The following is a 16,146-nucleotide window of genomic DNA, read 5'->3' as shown; positions in this document are numbered from 1 at the left end:
CGCCCCTCCGGTCCCCGCCGCCGCCCGGCGTCCTGCCGCCTCCACCGCTAGCGGGCCGGGCCGCAGAAAGCCGCGGTCCGCTGGAGTGGAGCCGCCCCTCCGCCGGGCCCGGGCGAGCCGGTGAGCGGGCTCTCCCCACAGTCCCCAGGGTGCCGGGGTCCCTGTGAGCGCCGTCGCGGGCCCGCCCCGCCGTGGGCCTCCGGGGCCCCTTCCCGCCTGTGGGGGGAGAGGATCCAGAAAAGCCTCTTGCCTGGGTCCTGGGCCGCCCCAGCCTGCGATGGCCTGAGGGGTGAGGGGACAGGCACCAGCCAAGGCCTGAGCTGAAATCTCCACGGGGACGCCGCCCGGACGTCCAGAAGCCCCACCCAGAGGAGATCCATCTCGGGGTGGGTGGGAAGCCGAGTGGAAGGAAACTAGATCCCGACAGCAGGGACTGAGCCAGGGTGACAAGAGGTCAGGAAGTTCCTGCTGCCTATCCCATCCCCCTTCCAGGCTGTGGTCAGCCTGCCCCTGCCGGGATGGCGGGGCACCTTTGGAGGCACAGAAGGGAGGAGGGTGGCTGGCGCCAGCCGGCCCCTGCCAGGTGCAGGGATGTGCGGGCTTGTCAACCCCAAGCTCAGGCTGGTTCTTGCTGCTCTCCTGTCCTGCAGGAACCCGCACTGCTGCCTGTCCTGTGTCCTGGGCTTCAGGCCCGGGATCCTGCCTGATGTGGGGTCTGGGGAGAGAGGGGGTCTGCAGCGTCTGGCCATCCTTCCACTGCCGGTGAAGCTGGTGATTCCTTGTTTTCCTCTCACCAGCTCTCCCACCGCGGGAAGGGGGCAGAGGGAGAGGGGGCGGCCCCTAACCCCAAAGCCCTGTGTGAGAGCATCCGCTCACTCTTTTGCCGGTACCTGCAAGCCCAGAGGGGCTGGGACTGGATTCTGAGGGCCTAGCTAGGCCTCTGTCATCAGATGAGAAGCCCTAAAAATCAGCCCAGGGACTGTGTGTGACGGGAGAAGGACAAGAGGTGTCATGTGAACTTCTGCCCTGCCCACAAACCCGGCTTCAGGCCACCTGGGCATGAAGATGGTCTCACTCAGGGTTGGGGGGACCCCTGAGGGCTGAGGTCGGCAGCTCCTGTGGAAAGCTGCTCGCCTCCAGTCCCGGGAAGGGAGAGTGAAGTGTCTCCAGCCGCGTTTCCCTCCTTTGCCCCAGCCACGCACCAGGCAGTGATTGTGACTCCCGGTTCCCAGTACCAAGGGAAGACCACTTCTCTGCTGGGGCAGAGGTGGAGCCGGAGTCCCCATCTCTGCTCTGCTCTGCTCCGCTCGAGTCTTCTGGAATGGACCTACCTGCTGGGAAACCAGGTCACCCTTGTTCCTGGGCTTGCCTGCCCCCCGGAGAACACAGGTGGGTCACATTAATGTTACATTTTGTGCTCAGGTGGAGGCTGGGTGCAGGTCTGTGAACAGGTCCTGCTCGTGGTATGGAAGGTGGGGAGGAGGAGGGGGGCGACAGTGATAAACAAGGGAAGGACCCACTCCAATGTGATGTAAGAACTGCTATTACAGAGAGAAGTACAGGAAAGGGCCTAGCCTAGCCTGGGGTAAGGGTCAGGGTAGCTTCCTGGAGGTGCTGCTGGAGCTGGATCTTGAAGGACCAACAGGACTTCTCTCTGGCTGAGGATTTTGGAATCTCTGTAGCCGGAGGGGGAACCAGCTTGCTGAGGGAGGGGCTGGGGGACAGAAAAGCTATGTGTGTGACCTGGGAATTGGGGGTGTATGGGAGGAGATAGCCTCCTTGTGGAAGGCCAAAGTCTTCAAGACAGCTCCCAGAGAGAGGCCAGGGCGAAGAGAGAACAAAGGTGCTTAGGGTTTCCTGGACTCTGATTGTCTGGGGGGCCTGGAGGGAGGAGAAACTAGCTCCATTGAAAGGTTCAGAGGGAAGGTAAGTGCAGAGCGAAGGTCAGAGTCCTGGACTAAGGGCATGAAAGAGACCTCTCCATAGAGGGGCCGGACAAGAGCAGAAGGAGAGGGGAACACAGTGGGGAGGGGCTGGGGAGTGCCGGGGTGGGGTGCCATGGGGGCAGCGGGAGGAAGTGAGGGTGGTGGAGGGAAGGCTGGCGGCCCTTCTGGGAGGAGGGGGAAGGTGGCAGGTCCGGGAGGACTGAGGGGCCGGGATGCGTGGGGAGGGGGGTGAGCGGTAGAGCAGGGTGGAGAGACTTGACATTCACAGAGAGGATCAGGTGGCACCAGTGGCCTTTCCATTTGCCAAGGGAACAGAAATCCTGGAAGGGGCGAGAGCCAGTTTGCTGGAGGAGCCTGTGCCTGAGGTTTGCCCCGAGCATGGGGCCGAGCCAGGAGAATTGGAGCTGGGGGATCTCCAGGGCTAGTGTCATGTGCAGGAGCTAGGAGGGCAGGAGGTGCTCCCAGCCCACACACAGGACTCGAGGTCCCCCCCCACACACACATATGCCCCCCACACACATATGCCCCACACCCTCCGGGGCTAGGGATGAATGGGCTGCTCCCCTTGGCAGGGCCCCTGGGGGTCCTCTGGGGTGGGAAGAGGCCTTGTGGCTGGAGAAGGGATTGGAGCCCGTGAAGGAGGCAGTTACGGTGGGTCCGGCTTAGGTGCTGTGTTAAAGCTCCTGGGCCCTGGGGTGGGGGGGGAGGGGTAGGGTGCTGGGCTTGGCAGGAAAGGGGTTTCATATTTCTGGTAGTTTCCTGAGTTTCCATGGATCTTCCGGGCCTGGGGCTGAAAGGAGGGAGGCTTGGGAACAGGAGCTCCTGGGACCCTTTGGCTCTTTGGAGAGCCAGGATGGAGGGGACTAGAAAAGGGCTCGACATCTGGGGAGGGGGCTGGGGCTTTGCAGCCTGGTTAAGGCAGCTTCTGTGATGGGGGGAGTGGCCCGGGTGGTGGCGAGGAACCGAGGTAGGACTGAATCAAAGATGTGAGGGTGTGTGTATCTGTCTGCAGAGCATGCAACCCTGTGAGTTTGTGTGTGTCCTTACGTCTGTGTAGCATGTGTCTGTCTGTGTGCATTTGATTGTATGTCTCTAGGCTTGTCTGAATTTGTCTCTTTAAGTGTGTATCTGTGTAAGTGTATGTCTGTGTGTGTCTGTATATGTTTGTGCACATCTGTATGTGTGACTGTGTGTGTCTGTGTGTCTCTAGACTTTTCTGTATGTGTCTATGTAAGTGTGTGTCTGCACATAAATCTGTGTGCCTGGGTGGTTCCGTGTGTTTCTCTCTGCCTGTCTGTGTGGTGTGTGTCTGCGTGTGTATCTTTTTTTTTTTTTTTTTTTGGCTGTGTTGGGTCTTCGTTGCTGCACACAGGTTTTCTCTAGTTGTGGCGAGCGGGGCTACTCTTCATTGTGGTGCACAGGCTTACTCATTGAGGTGGCTTCTCTTGTTGCAGAGCACGGGCTCTCGGTGCGCGGACTTCAGTAGTTGTGGCGTGCGGGCTCTAGAGCGCAGGCTCAGTAGTTGTGGCGCAGGGGCTTAGTTGCTCCGCGGCATGTGGGATCTTCCCGGACCAGGGCTCGAACCCGTGTCCCCTGCATTGGCAGGCGGATTCTTAACCACTGCGCCACCAGGGAAACCCTCTGCGTGTGTGTCTGCGTAAGCCCTCGTGTAGCTGTTCTGTGTACGCCCCTGGGGGGCCCCAGCCCTGTCTTGTTCACCTCAGCCGTCACAGCAGCACTGACAGGGAACCTGGCTGTTGATGTGGCATCGCGAAAGCCCGTGTTTGTGAGCAGGAAGCCTGGTTATGAATGTTCGGAAGGTATCCGTGTGCGCCTGTGTGCCGTCGGGGCTAGGCTGGCTCAGACGCCTGCTCCATTCTGGAAGCGACTGTCGAGTGCTTGCCACGTGGTGTGTGCGGGCGGGCCAAGGCTGGCTGGGAGGCCCCACCTGCCGACCACTAAGTGATGTAACAACCAGAAAGAATTCCACGCACCTGCCTTGTCTCACTTATGGCTCACCTGCTTGCCCCTCCTGTCCCTCCCTCCAGGCTTGCTCTGGGAAGTAGGTGAAAGGAGATGCCCAGGCCAGCGCATGGGCCTCTGGCCACCTCCCAGGGGGCGGTGCCCCTCTGTGATACCTGGTGCTGGGGCAAGAGGAAGGGACGGTTTCAAGCACCCAGGGAAGGTGGCAGGTGGGCCAAGGGAGGGCTGGCAGCTCCATTCTGTCCCTTCCCCAGGCGGCCCGGGCAGTAGGAGCAGTGGCCGCGAGGCTGTGGCAGCAGCACTTGGAGCCGAGGATGCCCCAGGCCCTGGAGTGTTCGGAGGGCTGCTGGGCCTGGATGGTGCTCCTGGCCTCTGTGGTGACCCAGGGCCTCACCCTGGGCTTCCCCACATGCATCGGCATCTTCTTTGCTGAACTGCAGCGTGAGTTCCAGGCCAGCAACAGCGAGACCTCCTGGTTCCCGTCCATCCTGACAGCCATGCTCCACGCAGGGGGTGAGCAGCCAGGGGAGGGCTGGAGGGAGGGATGAAAAAGAGCCTGGGTGGGGGAGGAAGCCACAACCTCCCTGGCCTCCTGGGTCCCTCATCTCGGAGGCCACAGGTTTTGCCCTGTGCTGTGTATCCCTAAGACCTCCTCTGATTTCAACAGGGCCAGTTCCCCTGCCTGGAGTCTGGCGGGCCTGGGCTGGACTGGGCTGGGGAGGGGCAGAGGGTGGAGAGGCCCCTAAGAGGTAAAGCCGGTCCCCTTGATGACCGTGGGAGGATGGATCCAGACCGTAGGCGTGCCGGGCACTCAAGCACAGACTGGAGGAGGAGCGGCTTGGGGTCCTGCTGGGTGACCTCTCGGAACCTCAGTTTTTTCCTCTGCAATATGGGAGTAACACCCAGTATCCCATCCTGCCCACCTCCCACACAGGATTGCAGAGAAGGTCACATGAGGTCCCGGCCAGGTCTGAGAGCCAGGGCAATGGAAGCAGCTGTGAGCTATTAGTATTCTGGAGACCCTCATCAGGGCTTCAGGATGGGAAGGAGGGCTCAAGGAAGACACGAGGAGCAGGAGGGGGGCAGGACAAGAGCCCATCTTTCACCAGGAAGCAGAGGGGGTGTTGCAAGGGCTGGGGAGACGGAGAGAGGGCTTCCCCAGGGATGTGAGCACCTCACCCTGACCCCAGGGAAAGGGAAGGGCAGGGGCTGCGCAGGAGGGTCCTCCACAATAGCCTTGGGCTCCTGGAAGATCTCCAGGGAGAGCTCCACAGGCAGTTCCCTCAGAGGGGCCCGGTCAGCTAGAGCTGGACCTCACAGCCCGCCGGGCTCTCCCCACGGGTGTGTTTGCCTGTCTCAGCTGATCCATCTCCCTGCTTACCACCTGCCCTGACCTCCACCTGGCACCAGCAGCCTGCTTGTTATTCCAGGTCCTTCCCTCGAATGGGGAGGGAAGTCAGACTGGGATAGAAGCCACCCTCACTGCAATGACCCCTGAACACGCTGCCTGGCAAGGAGCAAGGCCAGGCCTGGCCCAGACCGCATAACCTTTTTGTCAGCAAGGTTGAGCAGAAGTGGGAATCTCAGACAGTTCCTTCCCTGCAGCCAGAGAGTGGCCTGGGCCAGGGGCTGGGAGCCAGGCATTCGCTGGGGACCTCACTCCCCTACCAGCTTTAGACTCACGCCTAGCAGGTGGGCCAGCATCTCAGTGGGCCCGGGACTCCTGTCTGTCTGTCTGTGTCTCACACACACACACACACACGCCCCTTTAGCCCACGCTCATTCAGAGTATCATGGAAATTTTAAACTCGAAAGTGTCCTTGATCCTAAGTACCTCTCACCCCCACACGTTTTAGAGGTGAGGAAAGCAAGCACAAAGTACAAGGCCTTGCCGGTGTTGCAGAGTGAGTTCAGGGTGGAAGCAGAAACACCTTGCTTCCCAGCGCCCCACCCAGCGCCCTCGGCTGTCTCGGCTGAGCTGGCACACATCCCAGCCCCTCACTCCCAACTCGATGACGCAGGGCTTTCCCCAGTGTCACCTTTCCAAAGTCAGGCCAGAGTATGAGGTGGGAGAGATGTGTGAGTCAGCAGTCATGTCCACTTCAAAGCCTTGCCTCTCCCTCTATGGCTGCCTCTCCTTGATTACCTCTGAGGACGGGCCACTCACTTCCCATGTTCGCTCCCATACTCGTACTGGCTCACACCCACACATCCTCTCTCCACGCCAAACACACAGACACACACCGAGTGCACACACACACTTTCCTTGTCCCTTTGGCTGCTCTCTGGGAGAGCAACTCTGGAGAAACTCTGCTGTGTGTACTCAGGGGCAGGGTACTTGGTGAATGGGGCCCTGTGAGGTGACGAGAGCAGGCGGCCAGGACTGGCTTACTTCTACTCTGGGTCTGCACTGGTGCGAAAGCAGCTCAGGGTGGGGGTGGGTGAGGGAGAACAGGCCCCTCTCTAGCAGGAGCTAAACATCTGGGTGCAAGACTTTGGTGATGGCTGGAGGGGGTTGGGGGGAGAGGGTACCCCACCTGCGTTTCTCCAGAGTGCCCCAGAGGCCAGAGCCAGCAGGTGAAGGGTGGCCCAGGGCCCCAGGCTGCCCACCCTGGACAGGTTGAAGGATGGTGGGAGGGCTGTGGCCAGTCTTCCTGAGGATGGGGGAAGGGGACGCAGGGGCTGGAGGCGGCGCTCACCATGATTTAACTGCCCTGGGACCCTCGCCCACCAAGACAGACCCCCATGAGGGGCGTCCACCCAGGTCACAAGCCAATCCCATTTCACCTGGACAGAAGCAGCCTCAGGTCAGTGCAGTGAACGGCCTCAGTCTGTACCTCCGGGGATCCTTGTCAGGGTCAAACGGACTATTTGCAGCACCTCACCTCACAGCTGGCCAGACATCACCCAGTCTGACCCCTCAGTCTCTGGGGGAGGAAACTGCAGCACAGAGACGGATTGGCGTTGCTTGGCCCGTCGCCAGTCTGTGGCAGGGCGGGGCTCAGAACCCAGGTCTGTATGTTCGGGGGCTTGGGCCCGTTAAGCCACCTGCTAGTTCCTGCTGGGACCCCCTCCCAAGCCCACTGTCCCCCTCCCTCTGACCTTGTCGTTTTGCTGCCCCCTGCCGGCTGCCCCCTCCGCACAGGACCCTTGTGCAGCATCCTGGTGGGACGCTTCGGCTGCAGAGCGACGGTGATGCTGGGCGGCGTGCTGGCCAGCCTGGGCATGGTGGCCGGGTCCTTCTGCTGCACCCTCGGCCAGCTCTACCTCACGGCAGGCTTCATCACAGGTGACTCATCCCATGTCGAGAATTGCTGGGTAGCTACTGGGTGCAAGATAGAAAAGGGCCAGGCACAGTGAACAGGGCAGGCGAGGCACCACGTCTTCTGGGGCCGCCTCCAGTCACACGAGGGAGAGGGACAATGGACAGAGGAGTAAGAAGGATCACATCTGATCACGATGAGCCCCTGAGGAGACAGGACCGCAGATGTGATAGTGTCCCGGCTCGCTTGGGGATGGGTAGAGATTAAACAAGTAAAGAGGTAGAATAACTAAAGCAGCCAATGTGGAAGGTAAAGCAGGGTTGGGGGAGGTTGCTGGTTTCAGCAGGGCGGTCGGGAAAGGCCTTGCAGAGAAGGTGTCATTTGGGCAGAAGGAGGCGAGGGAGGCTGCCAGCAGGCTGTCTGGGGAAGAGCATTCCAGGCAGCAGGAACAGCAAAAGCAAAGGCCCAGAAGTGCTCGAGGAGCAGCGCGGAGGCCGGCGAGGGTGGAGGGGCGTGAATGAAGGGTCAAAGGGGTCGGGGGCTGGGGGGACCAGGAACAGGTTTAGTTCCTAAAAGGCTGTGTAGTGAGATGGGAAGCCATGTGAGGGGTTCGGGCAGAGGGACGTCATCCAGCCGCTGTTTGTGAAGCACTGAGCACTGCTCTGGCTGCGGTGTTGAGAATACACCGTAGGGGGCTGGGCTGGGAGCAGAGAAGAGGCAGGGGCGTGGTCACCACCCAGCCAGGAGGTGGTGGTACCTTCAACCAGGGCGGTGTGGCTGGGGTGATGGGACGTGGTCGTGTTCAGGACTGCATGTGAGGTGCAGAGAAGGAGCCAAGGATGACCCAAGACCCAAGAAGGGTGATACCAAGGGGAGGATGGAAGAATGCAGTAGCCACTTAACAGTGGGAAACTAGGGAAGGAGCAGGTTCTCGGGAGGATGGGAAGCTCAGGTTTGGATACATCTGGTCTGGAGTTCAGGGAACAGGCCTGAGCTGGAGCAGGCAGCTGGGGAATCCTGAGATGGCTCGTACTCAAGTCTCAAGATGAGGTATCGCCCTGCTGTCACTAAGGGAACAAGGGAGGACGGATGTAAAGGACAGAGGCCTGAGGCCCAGGACACGGACACTCCAGTGGTTAGCGGCCTGGGCAGGAAGAAGTGACAGAGAGGGAGTGGGGTTTCTTGAGAGAGGAAGTGAGGAAAGTGCGCAAGCAGGAGGGAGTGATCGACTGTCAAGCCACTGATGGATCAGACCCAGTGGGGATCAGACTCCATCTTTGGCTTTGCAAAGTGGAGGTTGGCGGCTTTGATAAGAGGAATCCTGGAGCAGAGGTAAGGATGAAAGCCTGATTGGAACAGGTTCAAAAGAGAACAATAGAGCCGTTCCCAGGTGGCCTAGTAGTTAGGATTCTGGGCTTTCACTGCCGTGGCCCAGGTTCGATCCCTGGTCGGGGAATTGGGATCCCACAAGCCATGTGGCACGGCCGAAAAAAAAAAAAGAAAGAAAGAAGAGGAGGGGGGAACCTGGAGACAGTGGAGATAAAGTATTTCCAAGAAATTCTGATATAAGGGGAGAGCAGAGAAATGGACCAGTACCCAGAAGAGACTGTTGTCAAGAGTTTTGTTTTAATGGGAGAAATAACAATGAAGGAGAATGATCTAGTAAAGAGAGGATAATGGATGCCGCAGGAGAGAGAAATTGCTGGAGGGATGTGCCTTCAAGTAGACAGGATGCAGGGCAGAAGTGGAGGTTTGCCCTTGACTGGGAGCACGGACTATCCATTGTCACGGATGGGAAGGTAGGTGGTCAGCTGGCAGTGCGGGAGGGAGCTGTCGGGGTGCTCGGAGGAGGAAGGCCTGGTGGTCATCTAAGAGCAGGGACAGTAAACGGTCGAGGGAACTACAGTGGCACCGTGGGTGGCCCGAGGGCCCATCTGAGGCCAGTGGTCACAGCGTGGTTGTGAACTTTCTCTCCAGCACGTTCAGCTGTGCATGGAGTGGGGGGCGAGGTGGTGTCCAAGCTGAGTCAGGAGAGGAAAGTCTGAGGGAAGCATATTCCAGGCAGAGGGAATGGCAACTGCAAATGTCCGAGTAGGTGGGCAGCTTAATGTCCAGAGGAAGAGAAAGAGACTGATGGGGCTTGATCATGGCGAGTGACAGGGGAGAGTGGCCTGAGATGGCACCCAAGGGGTGGCCAGGGGCCAGACCGTGCAGAGCCTTCCAGGGCAGAGTAAATGCTCTGGCTTTTTTTCTAGGTGTGATGGGAAATCTTGGGAAGGTGTCTTAACCTGATTTAGGGTTTTGAAAATCCCCCTGGTGCTGTGCCAGCGGGAACAGGTGTGCCCCTGGCAGCCTTGAGAGGGCAGGTCTGAGGGGTGGGATGCTTCTAGGGAGGTGGTGAGGTAGGCTGATTCCATCTTAAATCCCTGGGGACCTGGAAGTGGGTCTGCGCTGGAACGGAAGGAGAACAGACCCGGGACCGGACCCCAGGGCCCCTGCACTGGGCGCGCCCTGGAGCTGGTCCTCCCCTCTCCTTCCGCAGGCCTGGGCATGTGCTTCAGCTTTCAGTCAAGCATCACTGTGCTGGGACTGTACTTCACCCGCTGGCGGGTGCTGGCCAACGCGCTGGCCTCGGCGGGCGTCTCCCTGGGCATCATGCTCTGGCCGCTGCTCTCCCGCCGTCTCCTGGAGGACCTGGGCTGGAGAGGCAGCTTCCTCATCTTCGGCGGGGTCCTCCTCCACTGCTGTGTCTGTGGGGCCATCCTGAGGCCCGTGCCTGCCCGTGTGACCCCCGAGACCAGAGATGGCCTCCCTCCACCTTCCAGGAGACCCGCACGAGGCTGCCCGGCAGCATGCGGTCGGGCCATCCAGCGCCACCTGGCCTTCGATGTCCTGTGGCACAACGTGGGCTACCGCGTGTACACCCTGGGAGTCGCCTGGATGATCATGGGTTTCCCGCTGCCCCACGTCTTCCTGGTGCCGTATGCCATTTGGCACGGGGTGGATGAACACAGGGCGGCCCTGCTCATCTCCATCATTGGCTTTAGCAACATCTTCCTGCGGCCCATGGCTGGGCTGGTGGCAGGCCGGCGGGACTTCGCCAGTCACCGCAAGTACCTGTTCAGCCTGGCGGCCCTGCTCAACGGGCTCACCAACCTGGCGTGCGCAGCGTCGGCCGACTTCCGGGTGCTGGTGGCCTACTGCCTGGTGTACAGCGTGTCCATGAGCGGCATTGGTGCTCTGCTTTTCCAGGTCCTCATGGACATTGTCCCCATGGACCGGTTCTCCAGCGCCCTGGGCCTCTTCACCATCCTGGAGAGCATCTCCATCCTCATCTCCCCGCCACTGGCTGGTAAGGCCCTGGGAGGGAGGGCAGCCAGGTGTGGCCTGGGCAGGGCATGGGGGGGCGGTGCAAATAGGAACAGTCTGGAGACTTGGGCCCCCTCCAGCATCTCAGGGTTAGCGACTTGGAATCTGTGATTTTCTCGAGCACCTCAGGGGACTGGCTGTAGCCTGTTCCGCAGCTGGCACTCGGGGTATGAACAGTGAAAAGTAAGGATTTTCATACCAGACTTATCTCAGTCCTTTGTCTTCCCCTCTGTACCTCTGGTTTCTTATCAGTAGAGTGGGGATGACAGTAGAATCTACCTCACAGGCTTGTTGTGGGGATCACAAGTGTCATATAGCAAAGAGCTTAGTAGAGAGCCTGGCACACGGTAAGTGCTATGCACACGTCTGCTGTTCTTAACATCCTCTCCCTGTGGGGCCCGGGCAAGTCATTTTCCTTCTCTGAGCCACAGTGTCATCCGCAAAATGCAGACGAGAACACCTGCCACACCCATCCCTACACCTGTGCCAGTCACGGGGTGGGCAGGGCTGAAGACAGAGAACTAATCCCCACCTCTCAGGGCTTACCTGAGAGGTGATTAGAGCAAAGAGGCCCCTTTGTGATCATAATGGTGATTTGTGCCGGGAGGGAAACAAACAGATACGGAAGCAGGGACCCACAGGAGTGGACTTGCTGGGCAGCTGAGCGTGTGACATTCAGAGTAAAAGGGAAGGTTTGTGAAGCCCGTGGTGCTGGGGGGCAGTCAACAGACAGCACGGTTATTACAGTCAGACAACGGGGACTCCTCCCGAGTGTGGCATTGGAAGTCCCGGTTTCCAAGGGCGTTGTCCAAGCCGACAAGCGGGGAGAGCAATCCAGGAGGCGGTATGGCGGGCCTGGGGTAGGGCTGAGCAGATATCCCAGACGCCACTGGCCCTTGAGTCCTTGGCTTCCTGCCACCAAGGGTAAAGGAAACATGCCCTTAAGTGCTCGTCTGGCCGCCCAAGGGCTCTTCCTGCCCGGACTGGGGCTGGTTTAGTGTTTCCTTTCCTTTCATTCAACAAATACCTAATGAGTTCCCACTAGGTGCCAGCCACGGTTCCTAGTGCTGGGGATGCAGCAGAGACAACAATAAAATCCCTGCTCTCACAGAGCACACAATTTAGCGGGGGTGGGGGTGAGGGGGCGTGGGCGGGAGGCCTGGTAGCCAAGGGCAGTGGCCTAACTTGCTCTCTGTCCCCTAGGACTCCTCCTAGACACCACCAGCAACTTCAGCTATGTTTTCTACATGTCAAGTTTCTTCCTCATCTCAGCCGCCCTCTTCATGGGTGGCAGTTTCTGGGCCTTGGGGAAGATGGAGAGGCAGGGCCCGCAGGCTGAGGTGCAAGGAGCTGTCACAGAGGCTGCCCCAGAGCAGGGCCTCACTACGGAGGACACAGACGGTCCCAAGAAGCGGCTGCGCGTGGAGATCGTGTATGTGACCAGCGTCTGAGGCCCGGGATCACTCACATGTGTGACCGGCATCTGAGCCCTGAAGTCAGTGAGTCCTGCCTCAGCCCAGGAATGTCCAGCTACTTCGCCAGAGGCTGGGGTGAAGGGCTGCCCAGAAAGCCTGAACCAAAGGCCATCTGGGTTCTGCACGTCGGGACTCGGCCAGGAGTTGGGACCTTAGAGGCTGACCTCCAGAGGCTCAGGGTCCTTCTAACCAGCAGAATCCAGGAGCGGGTCCTCCTGACTTTTTTGCCAGGGCATCAGAGCACCCGGGGCGCAGGAAGGTGGGTCTAGAGCTCAATACACTGGACCCTCAAGTCCGGCCTGGGTGCCTCCCCTGTGATCTCTTTGTCCTTCACCCTCTAGACAGCTCCGAAGAGCTCAACCCTCCTCCGAGTCTCTCCTGCCCTCCTTCTTCCCAGGTGGCCCAGCCCTTGCCCGCAGGGCTGCCCCCAGCACAGGTTGCTGGACCTCATGCTACCTGGAACCTTGGGAAGAAGGGCTTTGGGAGAGAATGTGTTGCAGTGGTGGAGGGCCAGGCTGAGCGTTGGCCTGGATGCAGGATCTGGACAGATTAAATGCCAGGTGGAGCACCCGTCCTGGCGACAGTGCAGAGAACTGGAGGGGAGCCCCTGGCTTGGGTCCTAGAGGCAGTGAAGTCTGAGGGCCCCCTGCAGACTCAGCAGGGCCTGCTCTAGGGTCTCCTCCCTCCTCTGCCCCATCCTGTATCTTGGCTGGGAAGGTCAGTGCTGGGGGGAGCGGGAGAGCCACACATCAGACCAGGGGAGGAAGGATTGCTAGGCAGGGCCCCAGGACCTCTGTGGAAATGGAGCTGCTTTTGCAGCAGAAGCCCTTTCACTCCCCTCTCCTGTCAGCCTTTTCTCCCTGCCGTGTCAGAGGTGTCAACCCTGGGATAAGTGGCTGGCTGGGCCAGCTGCCAGGCCACCCCTGCTCCCCACTGGCCTGTGCGGCTGGCCTGGAAGTCAGAGCTTCTCCCCCAGACCGGCCGGCCGCCACTTATTCTTTTTGCTGGTGCCTTCCCTGAGGTCATCACCCGGGCCCAGGCTTGTCCCAACAGTGTACCAACTGAGTGAAAGGAAAAACAGAGTTTGTTTCAATTACACACAGAAACAGTTTCTGCAGCGGGTTATAAACCCTGTGAACTAACGAAGCTAGAAAAGAGGCCTGGAGTAAGTTTTCCCCCATCCCCCTTCAGGGCTACTCCCACCAAGAACCTTGTTTGTTGATTCAAGCTCAACCAGGTTTCAACAAGAAACCCTTATCAGGAGAATAGATTTTCTTTTTATGACCCGACTCCAGCCTTCCTCCTGCATGAGTCCAACTGGCGTGAGTCAGCATCCTTGGGGATGTTGTCTTTTCCAGGACTCATGAGTGCCCCCTTCTGGCCAAAAGAGGTAGTACGGAGGTGAAGCAAAGGGCTCTGGGCTGGAATAGAGACCTAAATTCACGTTTGACTCCGCCATAATCTGCTGTGTGACTCTGGACCATCTCTGGGCCTTGAAAAAGGAGGAGGTTGGCCTAGATAAGTTAAAGTCTCTTCCAGTTTGAAAAGTCTGATCCTGAAGACCCCCCATTGCCTCCCTGCCCCCCCCCCCCATCCTGTCCTGTACTTGGTCACCATCCATAGCTTGTGCACTGAAGGGGGAATCCACAGCTGGACACAGTTACCAGGTCCTGCCACCTTCTCCATCTTAACTGAGCGGAAAAGGAGAGTTGGGGCTGGTAGGTAGATGAATACTTTTTGGTGCTAGTAGCCACAAGCCTTTGAAACGTGTATCCCCTTTTAGGCCCACTTCCTGAAAACTGATTTCTTTCAAGGAAAAAAGATATTAGTAAACGTTTAGGATAGGGAACTTTGACCTCCTCTGCCCCCTGGGCAAGAGTGGTGATAATCTCTGGGCAGAATTCCTTTAGCAAATATTATTGAGCATCTACTGTGTGTCAGGAACTGGCAGAGAGGAGTTAAGTCCTGGTCGCTGCCCTCAGCACAAAACCAAGGACGAAGAATTCTTCCCAAAGATGAGGGCCTCTGAAGCCTTAGGAGGGGACAAATGAGGGAAGCTGGGGTGGCCCATCTGATTCCGGAACCCACACTTACCTGATCCTGGGATTCCTCTAGAGAGGGTCTAGAGCAGTTCCTGACCAGGAGCTCACTTCCATCCTGTCCCCAAGCTCTGAGCTCCTGGTCCCCAGGCCTTTACTGCTCTGTCCAGACAGAAGCAGAGAAGCCCCCTGGCCACCTTGTGCTGAGATATACTTCCCCAAGTCGAATCAGCTCCCCTCAGAATGTGAAGGGCCTGGTGAGGGGCCTGGGGCCACTGTCCTGCAAGAAGCAGCCAGGGTACCCAAGCACCCAGACTATGGTCATAACTCCTGCCCCAGGGGTGTGTGCACAGGGCAGGGGCTGATCACAGGGACCTGAGCCCACCACGGAGGTGGAGGCTGCTCTCAACGGGGCTGTGGTAGGCTGGAATGTGGCAGCCACTCTGCCCTCATGCCAGCCCCAGGGCAAAAGGAGCATGGCCCTTGCCCTCAAGAAACTTGCAGCCCAAGCCCCTTTCATCCCCACATTTTCAAGCACGACTGGAGTCTGGGAGGACCACCTTCCTCCCTGGTGCTCTGTCCCCTGTGCCTATGAGGTATGGGTCGCACGCCCCCTTCCTGAGAAGCCCCGAGAAGAGAAGGAAGTGGGCGGAAGGGCTTCAGCATCAGAAAACCGCCAAAGCGGTACAGCTGGGCTCCTTCTAGGGCCCGACGGTGCTGCCCCTGGTGCTCTCTGCCACCTGGCTGATAAAATGCCTTCCAGCCAGAGGTGGCAGACTCAGCTCAGGATTGGGAAGCAGAGGATACCAGGCTCGCCCGGCTTTTCATTTTGGCCGCGTCATGCGGCATGCGGGATCTCAGTTCCCAGACCAGGGATAGAACCCGTGCCCCCTCCTTTGGGGGCGCGGAGTCAACCACTGGACTGCCGGGGAAGTCATCGCCTGGCTTTTGGGAAAAGCAGACCAGAAGGTAGTGTCAAAGTGTTAGCGAACCCAGGCCCGGCTGCTCGCCGCTCGAAAGCCAATTCTTTTTTGGAGCACAGGCTCCGGACACGCAGGCTCAGTGGCCATGGCTCACGGGCCCAGCCGCTCCGCGGCATGCGGGATCTTCCCGGACCGGGGCACGAACCCGTGTCCCCTGCATCGGCAGGCGGACTCTCAACCACTGCGCCACCAGGGAAGCCCAGAAAGCCAATTCTTGAGAGACAAGTGTTGGTAGGAAAGGAAAGTTTGCTTCAGAGGCTGGCAACCGGGGAGAGGGTGGAGTCCTGTCCGAGAACTCCCGATTGCTGTTCAGGGGACAGGGGCTTTTAAAAGGGAGTTTCAGGGTTATATAGGCGGAGGGAGGGAACAGAACAGCATAGTCAGTTCTGACAGTCAGCTTGAAACCAGTAATGTGGTCTGATCAGCGTCATCTTGGTCGTCTTAAGTACGGTTAATCTTTAGTTCCAGGGTTTGTTCCCATTTCTCTGAGGCCAGTTCTCGGAATTGTGTGAAGTGGAGCAGCTTATGTCATGGCTTCAATTTGGTCATCATGTAGTCATCCTCCTCCACCTGGTGGGGGCTTCAGTAACTGCAAAACAGCTCACAGGATACAGCTCAGAATGTTATCTATAGACCTTAAGGACGAACTAAAGGTCCTTGACTATGCTTAAGGACTAAACTATTATTATCTGGCCTCCTTTGTTTTCCTCTATTTCTGCATTTTTTCACTTCTGATTAAACTTATTCTTTGGCTAAAGTTTTTCCACAGACAAAAGGCAGGCTGAGGACATGGGGGGCAAGGACCATAGGGTCCTGCTCCGTTTCAAAAGGACCCGCGTGGGGGACACAGGGAGCCGACACTTGCGTTCCTGGGGGCCCTTGGTGTGTGTGGGGGAACTGCACCCCTCCGTCAAGTGCAGGGGCATCTGGAGGTGCTTCTGCCCCGACAGCCCCCCACATAGGCGCTCCGGCACCTCTGAGCTCCTAAGGGCCCTAGAGGCGCTCCTCAACGCATACCTTCCATAACCGCTTCCATCACGATGCGGATCGCCACCTGCCTCAGACAAGAGGCTTGAAGCTCCCGGCGT

At 58.8% G+C, this 16,146-nt stretch overlaps 1 protein-coding gene across 4 annotated transcripts; it reads left to right on the top strand.

The window, feature by feature from the left end:
• Positions 1 to 15,751, top strand: SLC16A5 (solute carrier family 16 member 5). Of its 4 annotated transcripts, none has more exons than XM_032617254.1 (6): positions 1 to 120; positions 1,195 to 1,389; positions 4,370 to 4,442; positions 7,075 to 7,218; positions 9,735 to 10,544; positions 11,765 to 15,751. In XM_032617254.1, exons 3-6 carry the CDS (start codon positions 4,427 to 4,429, stop codon positions 12,010 to 12,012), a joined length of 1,218 nt encoding a protein of 405 aa, XP_032473145.1. In that variant the 5' UTR covers positions 1 to 120; positions 1,195 to 1,389; positions 4,370 to 4,426; the 3' UTR covers positions 12,013 to 15,751. The 4 variants fall into 4 exon arrangements, with proteins under 4 accessions (XP_032473145.1, XP_032473144.1, XP_032473146.1 ...); XM_032617253.1 differs by having other exon boundaries at positions 4,184 to 4,442; XM_032617255.1 differs by having other exon boundaries at positions 29 to 120; positions 1,233 to 1,389; positions 4,184 to 4,442.
• The last annotated feature ends 395 nt before the right edge of the window (positions 15,752 to 16,146 follow it).

This window comes from Phocoena sinus, chromosome 20, assembly GCF_008692025.1.
Source record: "Phocoena sinus isolate mPhoSin1 chromosome 20, mPhoSin1.pri, whole genome shotgun sequence".
Classification (NCBI taxonomy): domain Eukaryota; kingdom Metazoa; phylum Chordata; class Mammalia; order Artiodactyla; family Phocoenidae; genus Phocoena; species Phocoena sinus.
This window is presented reverse-complemented; position numbering and strand designations above follow the sequence as displayed.